The sequence below is a fragment of the Mustela nivalis genome (assembly GCF_964662115.1).
Source record: "Mustela nivalis genome assembly, chromosome: 13".
Lineage (NCBI taxonomy): Eukaryota > Metazoa > Chordata > Mammalia > Carnivora > Mustelidae > Mustela > Mustela nivalis.
The window spans coordinates 16,381,223-16,396,033 of NC_139032.1; the positions used below are offsets into that span (position 1 = coordinate 16,381,223).

The 14,811-nt window shown below is 42.8% G+C and overlaps 1 protein-coding gene across 1 annotated transcript in view; it reads left to right on the plus strand.

The window, feature by feature from the left end:
• Window positions 1-10,035, plus strand: part of LOC309845952 (uncharacterized protein) — a 90,532-nt gene extending 80,497 nt beyond the window's left edge. Inside the window, exon 6 of the mRNA XM_082694501.1 lies at window positions 9,904-10,035. Within this exon, the coding sequence (XP_082550627.1) occupies window positions 9,904-10,024 (121 nt within the window). The 3' untranslated portion in view covers window positions 10,025-10,035. The remainder of the gene's footprint in view (window positions 1-9,903) is intronic.
• The last annotated feature ends 4,776 nt before the right edge of the window (window positions 10,036-14,811 follow it).

Consider the following 14,811-nt stretch of genomic DNA (forward strand, 5'->3'; position numbering starts at 1 on the left):
CGTCACATCTATTCCAGAGTCACACCTCCCCTGCTTGCCTTTCTAAGGACACCTGTGATTACCCGAATCATCCAGATTATCTTCCATTTTAAGACTCTTAATCACACACACAAAATTCCTTTTGCCATATAAGGTAACATCTTCATTCAGACTCCCACAAATAAACACCACCAGAAAAATATCACCTACTTAATTGGTGTTATCCATAATTTCTAACTCCCCATTGAGTGTTATCACTGTTGATTCATTTCTCTGTGTGCTATTGAGAAGGTGGCAATTTGACAGAATTTGGAACTAGTGACATACGAACAGTTTCCAGAGCAAACGACATTCTTCTGGATATAATCTCATTTCCTCATGTACTATAGAGTTTAATTTTTCAAGAGCAGGGCAAGGTGGCAAGCGCTGTCTGTCTTTCTCTTGTGAAATGCATCCAATTATCCTCATTTGTGGGTGAAATGACTCTCTGTTAATAAAAAAATACAAATTATTTTAATAAATTGGAAAATTTCACAAGTTGAGAAATGTCACACCATGTGCGATATTTCAGATATTCTTTGACCCCTGCAAACCTCAGCAGGTGACTAGGAATGAAGCCCAAGTTCATCTGCATATAAAATGTGCACATGGATTTAAATATCCCAGGCAAGCAATAAACATTTCCTTCAGATAAAGTAGATTTGGAAATTTTCTAATGAGTCTGGCCCACTCATTTTATAGACTAAGAAAGCTGATCTAAGGGGCACCTGGGTGGCTCAGTGGCTTAGACCTCTGCCTTCGGCTCAGGTCATGCTCTCAGGGTCCTGGGATCGAGCCCCACATGGGGCTCTCTGCTCAGCGGGGAGCCTGCTTCCTCCTCTCTCTCTGCCTGCTTCTCTGCCTACTTGTGATCTCTGTCTGTCAAATAAATAAATAAAATCTTAAAAAATAAAAAAAGAAAGCTGATCTAAGATCACAGGACTGCAAAGCACTCTTAGGTGTTTTTTATTTTTATTTTTTTATCTTTAAAAAAGATATTTATTTATTTATTTATTTATTTATTTGGCAGACAGAGATCACAAGTAGGCAGAGAGACAGAGAGAGAGAGAGAGAGAGAGGAGGAAGCAGGCTCCTCACTGAGCAGAGAGCCCGATGCGGGGCTCGATCCCAGGACCCTGCGATCATGACCTGAGCCGAAGGCAGAGGCTTTAACCCACTGAGCCACCCAGGTGCTCCTCTTAGGTGTTTTTTAATCTTTGGAGCTGTGGAAGATATTTGAGTGTGGACCCACAGATGAGAATGCATTGTTTGCTCTTTAGGTGGGAGATTTTGCCCTAATACCCACAACCCCCCCGCCGTGGGTGTCTTATATATAGGCTCTCGCATCCACTTACACTGTCCTTCTGCAGGGCCCCTGAGTCCTGCAGAGATGATGGGGACAGGCACTAGACACACTAAGGGGAACAGAGGAAAGGCAGCCTGGATGAGTCCTACCACAAGATCCAGCCTGCAGTGAGATCAAATGGGGACTTTACGAATGGGCCTCTTCCTTTTGAAGACAAGATCAGAGAAGTCTCTTAGAGTGACGGACCCAGGTTCCCTAAGTAGTTTGCAACAGCAAGAAGCAGAGCCACAGACTGCTTTCCAAGCCAGGACTCTGCCAAGGCCATATCCATTTCTCAAGGCTCATGGTTTGCTAATAAATGAAGATCTCTAAAGCAGAATCACAGAAATTATGTGATTTCCTATAGGTTGACATCAAAGAATCAACATAAAAAAAGTTATAAGATTCTTCTCAAGATAAGTACAGGATTTCTATATATCTAATTATAATTCTATGTATATCATATATAAGACCCATAATGTGTTATAAATCATATGTATATTATAATATTATACATTTGATATATAATAATATGACAATACAGGAAGTCTTTAATATATATTAAGTATGTGTTGGTTCTTACCATCGTGGTCTGGGAAGGAGTCACAGTTTTTATTTTATTTATTTATTTAGTTTTTTTTTTTAAGATTTTATTTATTTATTTGACAGAGAGAGATCACAAGTAGGCAGAGAGGCAGGGAGAGAGAGGGGAAGGGAAGCAGGCACCCCCTGCTGAGCAGAGAGCCTGATGCGGGACTCGACCCTAGGACCCTGAGATCATGACCCGAGCTGAAGGCAGCGGCTTAATCCACTGAGCCACCCAGGTACCCTTTATTTATTTTTTAAATGCAGTTTATTTTAGTTATTTTTTTAAAGATTTATTTATTTATTTATTTGAGAGGGGGGCAGGCAGTGCAGAGAGAGTCTTAAGTAGACTCTGTGCTAAATTCAGAGTCCGACACAGGGCTCGATCTCACCACCCTGAGATCATGACCTGAGCCGAAACCAAAAATCAGACCCTTAACTGACTGTACCACCCAGGTGCCCCAGGAGTCACATAATTTTAAATTATGTGATGATAGTCTTCTAGTCATACCATCCCTGTATCTTTGTGACAGTGCATATAACTTCGGGTATTGTCAAAATTTCACTATCTTCCATGAGAGGCCATAGTTAGAATCAGGGCCATAAGACTTTTGGAAACACTATACAATACACAGGAAAAGGTCTTAAAGAGAAACACACCAAGCTGCTTAGTGTGGGTGACCTCTGAGAGGGGAAGTGGGACCTGAGGTTGGGCATACCTGCTGGTTTCTCTCTTCGTATTCCCTGAATTTCTTTTCTACAATCAGTATAATCCTATATCCCATGTATAAATTTTTTTTTTAGTTTAAGTTGTCTTATCAGAAACCATCTTATCTCATGTATAGTCAAAAGTATGGCAGAACCTAAGTCTTGCTAGGATGGAATCATGCAGAAGATTGAGATGCTGCAGACACCAGGGAAGGAAATAAAAGGTCATCATTGCACCATACGAAATAAAAGGCAAGGCATAAAACATACCACATTTTCTTTATTGAAAGATTCAATCATAAAAATTAGGATGAAGTTCCTTTCTACCTTGTGCTAAATCCAGCCTCTCAAATAAGTAAGTGAAAAGATTTAAAAACACAACAGTTTATTAACAGCATGGTAGAAACGAGGCTTGGGGAGGATGTGGAACGCTCCCGTTTCCTAGCTCCAGGGCCTCTGCTGGAAAGCCGTTCTGGAATGCAAACCAGTGCTGTAGGTAGGACTAGATCAAGTCACTCAGCCCATCGGTGGATGGAGACATCCCAATCCAACTGTCAGTCCTACACTCACCAGTCAACAGAGGTTGGGCAATTTCAGATCCTAAGCATTCTAAGAGGAAAAGCATGGGGCAAGAGGGTGGGAAAACGTGGCGAGAAGAAGACGGGGGTGAGGGACACCTGGGCTCGGCTGTGCTTTGTGAATTTTGACAAAACCACACCACACCTCCCCTGCTTTCCTCACAGATCTGTTAAGGGGGAATGAGTGGGATCATGTGGGGATGTCACACTGCAAATTCTGGAAGCATTCTGTAAATATGTTTAAAAATGTTCACCTCCTTTCCCACTTTCTGTAGTTGTAGTTGGTTTCAATCGTGTTATTCTCTACAGAGCTTCGTAACCTACTCTTTCTGGAATAAGATAAAAGTTTTCTGAAGATAGTATATTTTGTCCCCAGATCCTCCCACCAAGAAGGACAAGCTGTTATCTGGTGAAAGGGGAAAAGGAGACAGAGGGGGAAAGAGCACAGTTTGGGACCCGAAGGGAAGGCCTTGGGTTCAACCCCTAGTGTTGTCAGGTTAGACAGCTCTGGGCAGCTTCCTCTGAACCACAGCGTCCGTGAAAGAGTTGGCACAGTAATGATTAAATGGAGCAATAAGCAAAGGTCCAGTAGGTGCCTGGGAAAAGTTTGTTTCCATCCCCATTTAAGAATCTGATGACTTAGGAAATCTCCTAGACAATCATAGAAAGACAAAGCACGTGTCCCAACAGTGGCTTCCCAGCGTGGGCTTTGCATACCAGAGCAGCACTCAACACATAGACTCCAAGCTCCAGAATGACCAACAGGAGCCATCACGGGCCACAGCCCTGGCAGCTTCCAAGGCTCCTTTTCTTTTGGACAAGCACTCTATCTTCTTGAGTTTAATTATGCACAATTTTGGCTCTACTGTAAAAGACGATAAACAGATATTGGATTCACTCTTCTCGAAGAACAAAGCTATACATCTCTGCAGGAACTAAGAAAGAATTAAAAAGGAGAAATAATTTTAAAAAATTGGGAGCTCGTCTCTTTTCCTACCCCAAATCATATTAGACAATTTGGTGGTATAGTCAATAATACTGTAATAACGTTGTCTGTGACAGATGGTGAGCACCATATAACACAGAGAATCACACGGTCACCATGATGCACACCTGAAACTCACGTAACACTGTTGGCCAACTGGACTTCAATTTAAAAACCTCCAAACAAAAAAACGAGTGAATGAGACTCGTAGGCATTGCCAGCCAGTACATTTCCTCTCAAATCTCTCAGCATCTTGTAGAAGGAACATATGGTTTAAGGTGGTCTGGAGAGTGTGTGAAAGTCCAGGAAATGGGGTCAGGAGACCCAGGCTCTGGACATCAACACACTGTGACTCTGGACCACAGCTTTCTCAACCAACCATGACAGTCAGTCTTCAGTTTGTAGATTCAAAGATATGCAGGTCCTGTCCTCACTATCCCTTCAAAAAAAAAGTTGTTTTTTGTTTTTTTTTTGAAGGTGCTTTCTCATCTCTTTCCTTGATTACACCCAAGGCTGTCTTATACTGTGGTTTAAGCTTTGGCTGGGGCAGAATTTACCTTCTGGGAGTCTTAGAAGATTAGGTAATCCCTCTTAGCCTTGGTTTTATCACCTCTAATAAAGCAAAAGTAATACTACAGAGTTCACAGAGGTACTGTAAAGTTTAATAAGTCAATTAATATAAAGGCCTATGTAGTGCATGGCAAATAGTAAACAAACATGAGCTATTATTTGCCATTCATATTAATTCTCCAAAATATGCCTTGGAATTTCTCTTTTCTTATGACTTCATTTCTGCACGCATGGCCTGACTCAGCTGTTTAGGAATACAAAACAACTTTTCCAGTTTCAAAATTTAAAATGAAATATTTTTAAATGTGTATTTTGTTAGTCGGGTTTCAGGAAAAGTGTCTGCCCCATATGTCACATTTGCCTTCTTGTTGGCTGAATTTTGACCACGTAGAATAGTGCTTTCTGAGCTATACAGCATAGATAGGTGATTGGTTCTGTAGTATTTCAACACTCTGATTCTAATCTTTTTTTCAACAGCATTACAAGCACAGAGTGAAAACACGTGGTTGTTTTTCTTCCATAAAACAGGATCACTTGACATAATGGTCCGTGACTTTAGCTTTCCAGCTCTAAAATATCTGGGCATACTGCTGTTACAATAGACGTCAGCTAGGTAGGGTCTCGAACCTGAGTCATACCAAGGAGGCTTTGTCCTGGTGGGAATGGGCTTCTCTTTGGGTTTCACTTGAAGAAACAACCAAACAGGAAGGTAGCCTATATTTCTCACAATTCCAGGTTACTTCTTTGGGGGTAGACGGTGAGATTGGGTTGAGGATACTATTTGATTAATCTTTCTTTGTGACAATTGGCAGAAGATTAAAGAGGAGTCATGCAGTTTCTCTCAACTCATTGATCAAAGACTGATCCTAAATGGAGAAGGATGAGCTCAGAGATCCATTCTGTCCACCAACTACCAACCTTTGGGGAAATGTCTAACTGAGTCGATTCCAGCCCCTCCGGCTTAGTTCCTGCCTCCTGTCCCATACTCAATTTAGTCCTTATTTATTGTCTTTAATAGTTGGTTTTACCAGTCTCAGTAAATAGTAAGCTCCTTGGGTGGTAAGGAGCTTCTCTCTCTCCATTGTGACAAGCACGGTCCAGACTGTACAGTCAGTGCTCCAAACTGATCTGCTCTGACGTCACAGCCTGTGAACCCAGACTCCATACTTTCTCAGCCCAACCCAGAGCAGTGCTTGACACAGTACACAGGCAATAAATAGTTGCAAATTCTCTTCTTTTTGAATAGAATTTTCCAGATTACCTTTGCCAAAAGCTTTCCTTCCCCCTTCCCAAACACCACATTGAGATAGATCTCTGCTTGTTGTCTCTCCTTTGCTTCTGGATTCCCAAGTTCTACAGAAGCTTATCAAAGGCTGAGAACTCAAGGGAGTGCTTTGGGTCAGGAGTGGTCACAGGACAGGGTCACATTCTGCCTGCTAGCAGCGTTTTGTAAATAAAGTTTTACAGAAACACAGTGGTGCCCATTGTTAGGTAGTGTCCAAAGCTACTCTCCAGCTACAGAGACAAGGTGGAGTAGTGGAACCATGTGGCCTATAAACCCCCAAATATTCACTGTCTGGCATGTTATAGAGCAAGCTTGCCAACCCCTGCTTGAGTTGAAACTATAGAACCTTTCAGTTGTTTATCAGTTTTGAAAAAGATAAGAAAGAGAAGCTCTGGAAATTGCCAGGTACAGAAAATTATAATACTTAATGACAGTTTCATAATAACGGGAACGCTGGTTGGCATATATTGCCATAGATGCGTATATACATACGTAAATATGGATTTATAAAATTCTTTCTTGTATGTAATCTCATTTGATTCTATTAGCCTCCAGATGAGCTAGATAGGGCAATCATGTCCCCATTTCACACAAGAAGAAATAAACAATGTGTTCTCGGGGGTAAAATCGTTTTAAAAAATTGGTGCCCAGTTGGGTCTTTCTGTCATACCCAACAACAACAACAACAACAACAATAGCAGCAGTGCTTTTTTCCAGCCTTATTCCTTCTTCCCCATTGAGCTGGTACTAGATGATCTCCAACGCTGGGTGCTGATGATCTCCAGTACCCCAGCTGGAGCACCCCAGATCCTACTACACAAGCAGAGTTGACTCTGTGGGCCCCATTGTCTGAGGTGGCGCCACCCGTGCTCCAAAAATAATTGTAGAATGAACAAAGGGTCGTGAATTTCCGTGTTTCCCCTGGAATTTTCTCAGTTTCGGTATCAGAGTGGGTATCAGCTGGCATTTCCTGCATGTTTTTTTCCAAAGGTACCCCAATTCAGTGTTTTATTACAGAAGATTTATGACTTTGGGTGGTGTCATAGCTTCCCACAAGGTATACATACCAAAGGTGTCATGCTTCCATCTCTGTATGTGAAAACAGAAGGGGGCCAGAACAAAGTGAGGACAGATGCTATCACTATGTCCTCCTCGGTGAGTTATGAAAATCTGAATGATCCCACTCCAGGAACTGTCAATGCCACCCGCGGCCATCGCCACCACCACTAACTAGCTAATGGCCCCTAGCGGTGTCTTAGCCAGGAAAAAGGCTGATTAGCAGAATAAATATATATATTTATATATCTGATTTTATGCAGAGCAAGGGATTCCTAACTGTCCCCTAGAACGTGAGGTCTATTTTGCAGGTGGAATTGGACTTTGGACATTTTTGTGAAGTTAGAGCATGCTTCAAGACCCTGTTTACAGCAAGTCTTCTTTCCCAAATTAAATGCCTTTCTTGCTTTCCTTTCTTTTCTTCCTTTCCCCTTGTAAACTCAAGTTTACCCTCTCATCATCCCCCCAACTGCTGTGAATCTGTGACTAACGCTGTGGAGAGTTTAGGGCCGGAAGACAGATTAGAAAGTCAAGGACCTTGGACTCCAGTTTGGGCTGGGGTTTTAAAAAGCTGTGGGGTGTTCAGCAGGTCACAGATTATTTCTTGGCCTCCGCTTCCTCTGTTTCAAAACAATGGGGCTGCCCTCGAGGACCTTCCAGGTCCCTTGAAACTCTCAAAGACTCCGCTATGTTAAATGCAGTCGGAAGCACACCAGAAGCAGTAATACGGGTGCTGCCACCTTTGGGTGGAAAACATTAACTCACCGCACCAGACACAACTGTGAAACCAAAGATATTTTATGGAAACGTTCCTGGACGGCAGTCCCAAGCCCAGTGACTATTTCCTTTCCTTTTCTTTTTTTCTTTTTAAGATTTTATTTATTTATTTGCGCGCGCGAGAGAGAAAGAAAATGAGAGAGAACATGAGAGGGGAGAAAGTCATTGGGAGAAACAGACTCCCCACAGATCTGGGATCCTGATGCAGGACTCAATCCCTGGGCTCCAGGAGCACGACCTGCGCTGAAGGCAGTTGCTTAACCAACTGAGCCACCCAGGCGCCCCGCCCAATGACTATTTCTTCCATGGGATTCCAGGTCATACAGGCCTCCACCCTTTAATGTAGAATTTCTGGCATAAACCAGTACAAATTTGATTTTTTATGTCATTTGCCCTTACATATATTAAAGCTTTTCACCCTGATTAATGTTCTATGGATTTTCTTTTTCATGGTACAAAAGTTTCCATAGTTTCAGAAAGCTTGGAGTACTTTGGTTTATAATGCATTCTAATTAAATGATTGATTAGCGAGTAATTGACCAACCCCAAAAATCCATTATAGAGAAACAGAACAAAACTGTTGGCATTGGAATAAAATTAAGTCTGGATTTAAGGTTTTGGGGTCATCCTACTTTCTAACTGTGCTCTCTGGGAAGTCACTTAACTCTTCTGTGCCTTCCCATCATTGTTGAGGGGTTAAAAAATATAGTGTTGTAAAGTCCTCTAGCAAGGTTGCTGATGCTTGGGAAGTAGTCATTATACAGGAGATAGAAAATGCCGTTGGTGGCAGCCTGTGATGTTGAAATCAAAATGGGCTTTGAAGCCAGAAGATTGGTTCCAATCTCTAGCTCACCCACCTATTGGTTTTGTGACCTGGCATGGTTCACTGGACATTTCTAAGCTCATTTCCTTCTCTGAATAACAGGAATCAAGACCTTCTGGAGTTACTTGAGGTTTATAGGATATTACTGTGGATTGAATTGTATTGTCCTACCTAAAATTTGTATGCTGAAGACCTAATGCCCCATGCAGATATATCTGGAGATATATAGAAGCTAATTTGGAGATATATAGAAGCTTCTTTAGAAGCCAATTACAGTTAAAGGAGGTCATAAAGATGAGCCCCTGACCTGATAATATTAGTGTTCATATAAGAAAAGACACTAGAAAGCACTCATATTCTTTTGCTTTCCTCCCTCCCCCACACCCTTCCCCTACCTACCTCTCTCTCTCTCGTGCATATGCACTGAGGAAGGGCCAATGTAAGCAGAGAGAGAGCTATCGTCTACAACTGAAGAGAGCTCTCACTAAACACCAACCCTGCTGGCACCTTCTGGAGACTGGTTTGGTTTTGCTCCTATCTGTAGAACAGATAGGGATAATAACGGTATCTACCTATTTGGTTTGTCGTTCAGGTTAAGGGAGGTGATCTATGTAAACTAGAAAGTGTTTTAAGTTACTTTCTACTTTGCTTCTGAATCACTTTGGTCTATTACTTCTTTCAACCTGTGGTTTCACTGGGAATAAGAACTCTAGTGGATTAATCTTATTAATGGCCTGGCACAAAGAAGGCATCAACTTATTAAGTAATTCATTCATTTAAAAACAAGTGTTGATCACTTACTATGTCTCAGGCACCGTTCCGTTCGTGAGAGGCATGTCAGGGAATAGGAACACTAAGTAATACTAAGTAAGGGGGGGTGTCCAGAACACTAACCTTAAATTTATTTTTTCTCTTTTTGAGGAGATAAAAAGCAGGATTTGGGGATTCAAATTTGGGAAAAGCATTTATGCAATTTGAACTCAAATGGTAAATCAATATATCACAGGAAGTTCAGGATTATTTGACTTAGTGTTTAATTTTTTCAAAACAATCTTCTTTCCTTCACTCTTGGGTATAGAGGAAAAAGTAGGTTATGTCATATTTAAGCTTTTTTTTTTTTTTAATTGAGACTCAGGTTGATTTAGGTGACCCACAACTTTCTCATTTATTCAGAAATTCTGTGCATCTGCAATTTTCCTTATCCAAGCCAGTCTCCCCGACACGGTCTTCAGCTCGCTGCGCACGGAGCGTGAATTCAACTTTCGCCAGGAGACAAGTCTCCTGGTTCATTTAGGTTGGCAGACTCCACCCCTCGCCAGGCTTTGGCATCTGGCGCGGGTAGGAAAGGTCTCAGCATTGTGAGTGTAGGAAGGGTGGGGGCCCCCAGTGACCTCACCCTTTCATTGAATGAATAGATCTTTCCCAGATAACAACCGCTCTGAAACATGCCAGCCGGAAGGGAAGGGCCAGTTTCCGAAAATCAGCAGCGCCATGACCCATTCATTCAATCAGGGGCCTCGGTGCCCTGAGAAAATCGTCTTCTCCACCATGGCTTGTGCTGCTTTCTACTTTGTCACCTCCCTGAGAGACGTCAGGAAAGACGGAATCACGGCCATGGTTATAATCCAAATGAGCAGAGCCATGAGTCAAAGGAGATTTGTTTTTGTGTTCGTTGACACGGCTCTGTATGAAAGAGACAACAGCAATGCTCAAATACTATGGCCTTTGCTTCTCCTTGCTGGGATCCTATTGCCAGTTTAATTTCCTCTCTGTGTTGATTTTTGAGTAACTCAATCAGCACAAAACAGAAGCAACAGTAAGCATAACGTTTTGTAAATGCAAAGGCTCTCGGGGAGCCACTCGCCTTCTGATATCACGTGAGTCAAAAGAAAGTAAAGGTGGCCCGTGTGTTAGAATCCTTGTTTGTTTTCTCATCCCGGGAACCGTCCTCCCCATCATTTCCAAGATTACGTTTCCAAACAGAGTCGACTTTACAAACAAGCCCGGCAGCTAGATGGACTCAAAGATTGTTATCTAATCAACTTGAAATGTATCCATTCAATTTTTAAGGAAATGGAGTGGATCCGTGGTAGGGCACATCCGGTTCCACAGACCTCGGGGTCGGACGTTGTCAGCCTCAAGTTCAATAACTATTTGCTCAACCTTTAAAACCAGAGGGAGAAGCTAGGACCGCAGGGCTCCAGGGCCAGCATCATAAAAAAAGAGTTGCATTTTTCCACCTCCATGTAGTCGGGCACATATAATTAGACAGTAGCAAAAAGCTTCCCGCAGTCACCAGCTCTGTTTTCCAAAAATAAAGGCATAACTTTCTATGAACAAAAAAATTGTGCTCCCAGTGAAACATCTTCGTATTGACAGAGATCTGCAGATGGAGGCAGAAGTAAGGCAGGCAACAGAGGGAAGCATTCTAATGTAAAATAAGCTTTATGTTATTAAAATCATCCATTTCTCTAACTACGTCATGAATATTCATTGATTCCCTACCCTTTCTGGTACTCGAAATGAGCTGCTGCAAAGTTGCTGTCGAAGGAACACAGTCTCTTCCAAATCTAGAAGGTTCAGGATCCAAAAGGCAGCTCTGTGAAGGGGGGCTCCCCATAGTGAGAGAAGCAGTGAGGGGGTTTGAGGGTATGGAGTGAGAGGTCCACCTCTGGGTCATCTCTGGGCTTTACCCCGCCCCCACCTCCAAGAATTTACTTGGAAGATGTCCCTCCAGGCTTCTAAGAAGAGACCGAGTTTGAGTTCCCTATCTTTCCACCCCAATGTTTATTTCTTACCAATGTTTATTTCTGCAACTCCTTGTTTTGGGATGTAAGCCTCTCTTACCAATTAGAGATCAGTGGAAAAATGCAACAACTGCCTGATTGTGGCCTGTGTTTTACCTCCAGTGCAAATCAGTTTGTCAACAGCCCAGGGAGAAAGACTTCTCTAACGCTTGATCAGCTCTTCCTGGGGGCACTGGTGTTTCTGAAACCAAAACACCGTGCTTCCTCCCCAAACCACCTGCCCGATGTTGCACACAGAGTTCCACCTCTCTGAATTTCCATTTTCCCATCTACTGAAACAGCTGTCCCCCCTCTGAGGCTGGGAATGAAATGACAAGGGGCAAAGCGCTTTGGAAGCAGTCACATATGGTGCGACCCCAGGGATGAGCCCCAGTGACCGTGATTACAAAGAGCAGGTGCCTCCACTCTGCCCCCGCAGGGCTTGGTACCCTCAGACAAGGCATGGTTGTCTGTCCAGCTCCTCAGCCCATTAGAACTGAGGCTAGGTGGCTCAGTCGGCTAAGGGTCCGAAGCTTGATTTCAGCTCAGGGTCAGTCAGGGTCCTGATTTCAGTCAGGGTCCTGAGATGGAGCCCCGAGCCAGGCTGGGTGTGGAGTCTGCTTACAGTTCTCTCTCTCCCTCTGTCCCTCCCTTTAATTAATTAGTTAATTAGTTAATTTTTTATAAAAAGAACTTAAGCTCCAGGAAAGCCCGTTTTTTATGTTGTCACCATATCACCAGGCACCCAAGGACTCTTTGTTTGAGAAATAAAAAGAGTGAAGTAATGGTTCAGACATGCTGCCAAACTGTTTTCCTGTTTGCTTATTATTTAATAACAACAGCCTAAGGCATTTCGTGTGCCAAAACCCTTACCGAAATTTAGTGGGAAAACTTTTCTGCTAACTCTTAAGAGTGTACCTTTGAAAAATTATTCTCTGCCATGCTGTATTTTCATGGGAGTAGAGACATTATATGATAAGCATATAAACTTCAAAAAGCCAGAAACAGTGCACAAAGATCAACCTTGTGTTGCTGTTCTGCAGGGAGAACACGTGCCCCTGATACAGTAATGGCGGCATCCGTAGGCTGGCAATGGTATGCTTTGCCTCTAGGCAACACTACCTCCGTCTTCTCTTGGTGAACCTGCTGCATGCCTGCGTGCCCCCTGCCATTCTGACTTTTGCTGAACAAGGAAGGCTTTCTCTGTGGAGCCACTTAAGTGGGTGTTGTCATGTCACCCTCTAGTGGCTTCTGTCAAAGCTCCAAGAATAGGGAAGAAGAGGAAATACACAGGCATTGGGGTCCTGGAGCTGGAAACTTGACCAGACATGAAGGTAGGCAGTACTTACATACCATAGGACACCGACAGAGCAGTCCCTTATATGCATTGAGGAAACATCGAGCATCTACTGTGTGCAGGACCGGGGACACAAGGATGATCGCCCCCAAGCCGGTGGTTGGGTAAAGAGATACTATTGTCGGGGGAACAGAATGAATCAGGAGGTGGGAATTTACTTTAGCTGGATTGTTTCGCCTTCAACCAGTTTGTAGCTCTAACCAGGTCCTGTTAATAAATGGGTACTATTTTATGGCTAATATCAGCCTTATATATATATAATTTCCAACTGGATATCTCCACCATCACTCATATATCTAAAACCAAATTTCCTTCCCAATCTCCCCTTCTTCCTTTATGTTCTATCTCCAAAATACACCCAGTGGTCAGACCCAAGTCAGCCTGGACTTGCTCTCACTCAGCCCTCAGCCCGACATCCAACCAGTCACTGAGTTCCAGAGCTTCCGCCTCTGCTCTTTCCCACCACCTCTGGCCTTCGCCCCCTTCTCCCTTCTTTCTTAGCTTCAGTGGCAAAAGGGATTCCTAACTCCGATCTCCCTGCCTTTAGGTTTCTTTTTTTTTTTTTTTTTTTTCCCTCAATGCATCCTCCACAATGTTAGAGCAATCATTCCGAAATGCATTTTTAATAATATCACTTCTCTGCTCAAAGCCCATTGATGGCTCACCCTGAATTTCAGGTTAACTTTCAAAGGCACTAATTTAACAAGCAGGACCTTTCCTGATCTGGACCATGACTGCCTATCATTACTCGCTGTCTCCCACTCCTTTTCCAACCACTCCCTACCCACAGCACATATGTGCTGTTTGCTCTTTGACCTCTCCAAATTGATTTAGTTCTGTTCTCTGAACAGATTCTGCTGTTTTATGTTCCTGGACATATCACATGTAGTTCTTCTGCTCCAAGTATGCGCCGATCCCTTTGGGTAATTAAAGATCACCTACCTTTGCCAGCCCAGTCAGGCTGGTCTTTAAGCAGTCTCCCTGGGCAAGCAGTCTTATGGAACTGCCTCTCGTCCGGTCCCAGGGAGCACTGTGCTTCTAGGTCCTGGGAGTGATCACACCATTCTGGTCTGTTCCCCACACGGGGTTATGAGTTCCTTGAGGGAAAGAACCATGCTTTAGCCAGCTTTCAATCACTAGGTCTGGCACAATGTTTAGAATAGAGGGAGTTCTCATTAAATATTTGCGGAATTCATCAATTATAAAATGAACAAATGTATAATAAATAGAAGTTTTCTATTTTAGAAAGTTAACTTTAAAATCTAAGGGACGTTGGTTTCGACAGTGCACTAGGATTGTGTACATGTTCTCGTTGGAAAAGCTGGATGGAAGGTATACAGGTACCCGTTGTACTATTTTTTATAACTTCTTATGAACCTTAAAATATTGAAAATAAAACGGTATTTTTTTTAAAAAAATCCAAGGAAAATAACAACTCCATGCAGCATTTAACTTCCTATGAATTATTCAAAAATCAACACACTTTTAAAAAAATTAAAATTAGTTCTATTTTCTCCTAAAGAAGAATGGGCAGCCTCTCTGAGAGTCTCAGGAAAACCTAGCAGGCGTTTTGGTCTTTGTCACCTACTCCTCCACTCCTCCAGCCAGCCAGAGGCTTTGGTAAATGTTTTGTTCAGAGACAGCTTATGATACAAAAAGACTTCTCTCTCTTGTCATCTGAGGACAAGAACCAGGCTCAAAAAAAAAAAAAAAATGTGTGCTTTACCAACCGAATGTGGCTATATACTGGGTATGCCATTGACAGCAGCATTAGCTTTGAAGCTTTCCAGAGGTGGGAGCCTGTGCATGTTTTCTACTTATCCCCCAGACCCCTCTCCCAAGGGCTACACTGGGGTCCCTGGTCAGAACTTTGCTCTCGGATGTAAAAGGGTTTTATTGGGCTCAAAGAGGAGATCCTGGAAGCAGAAAAAGTAGGTG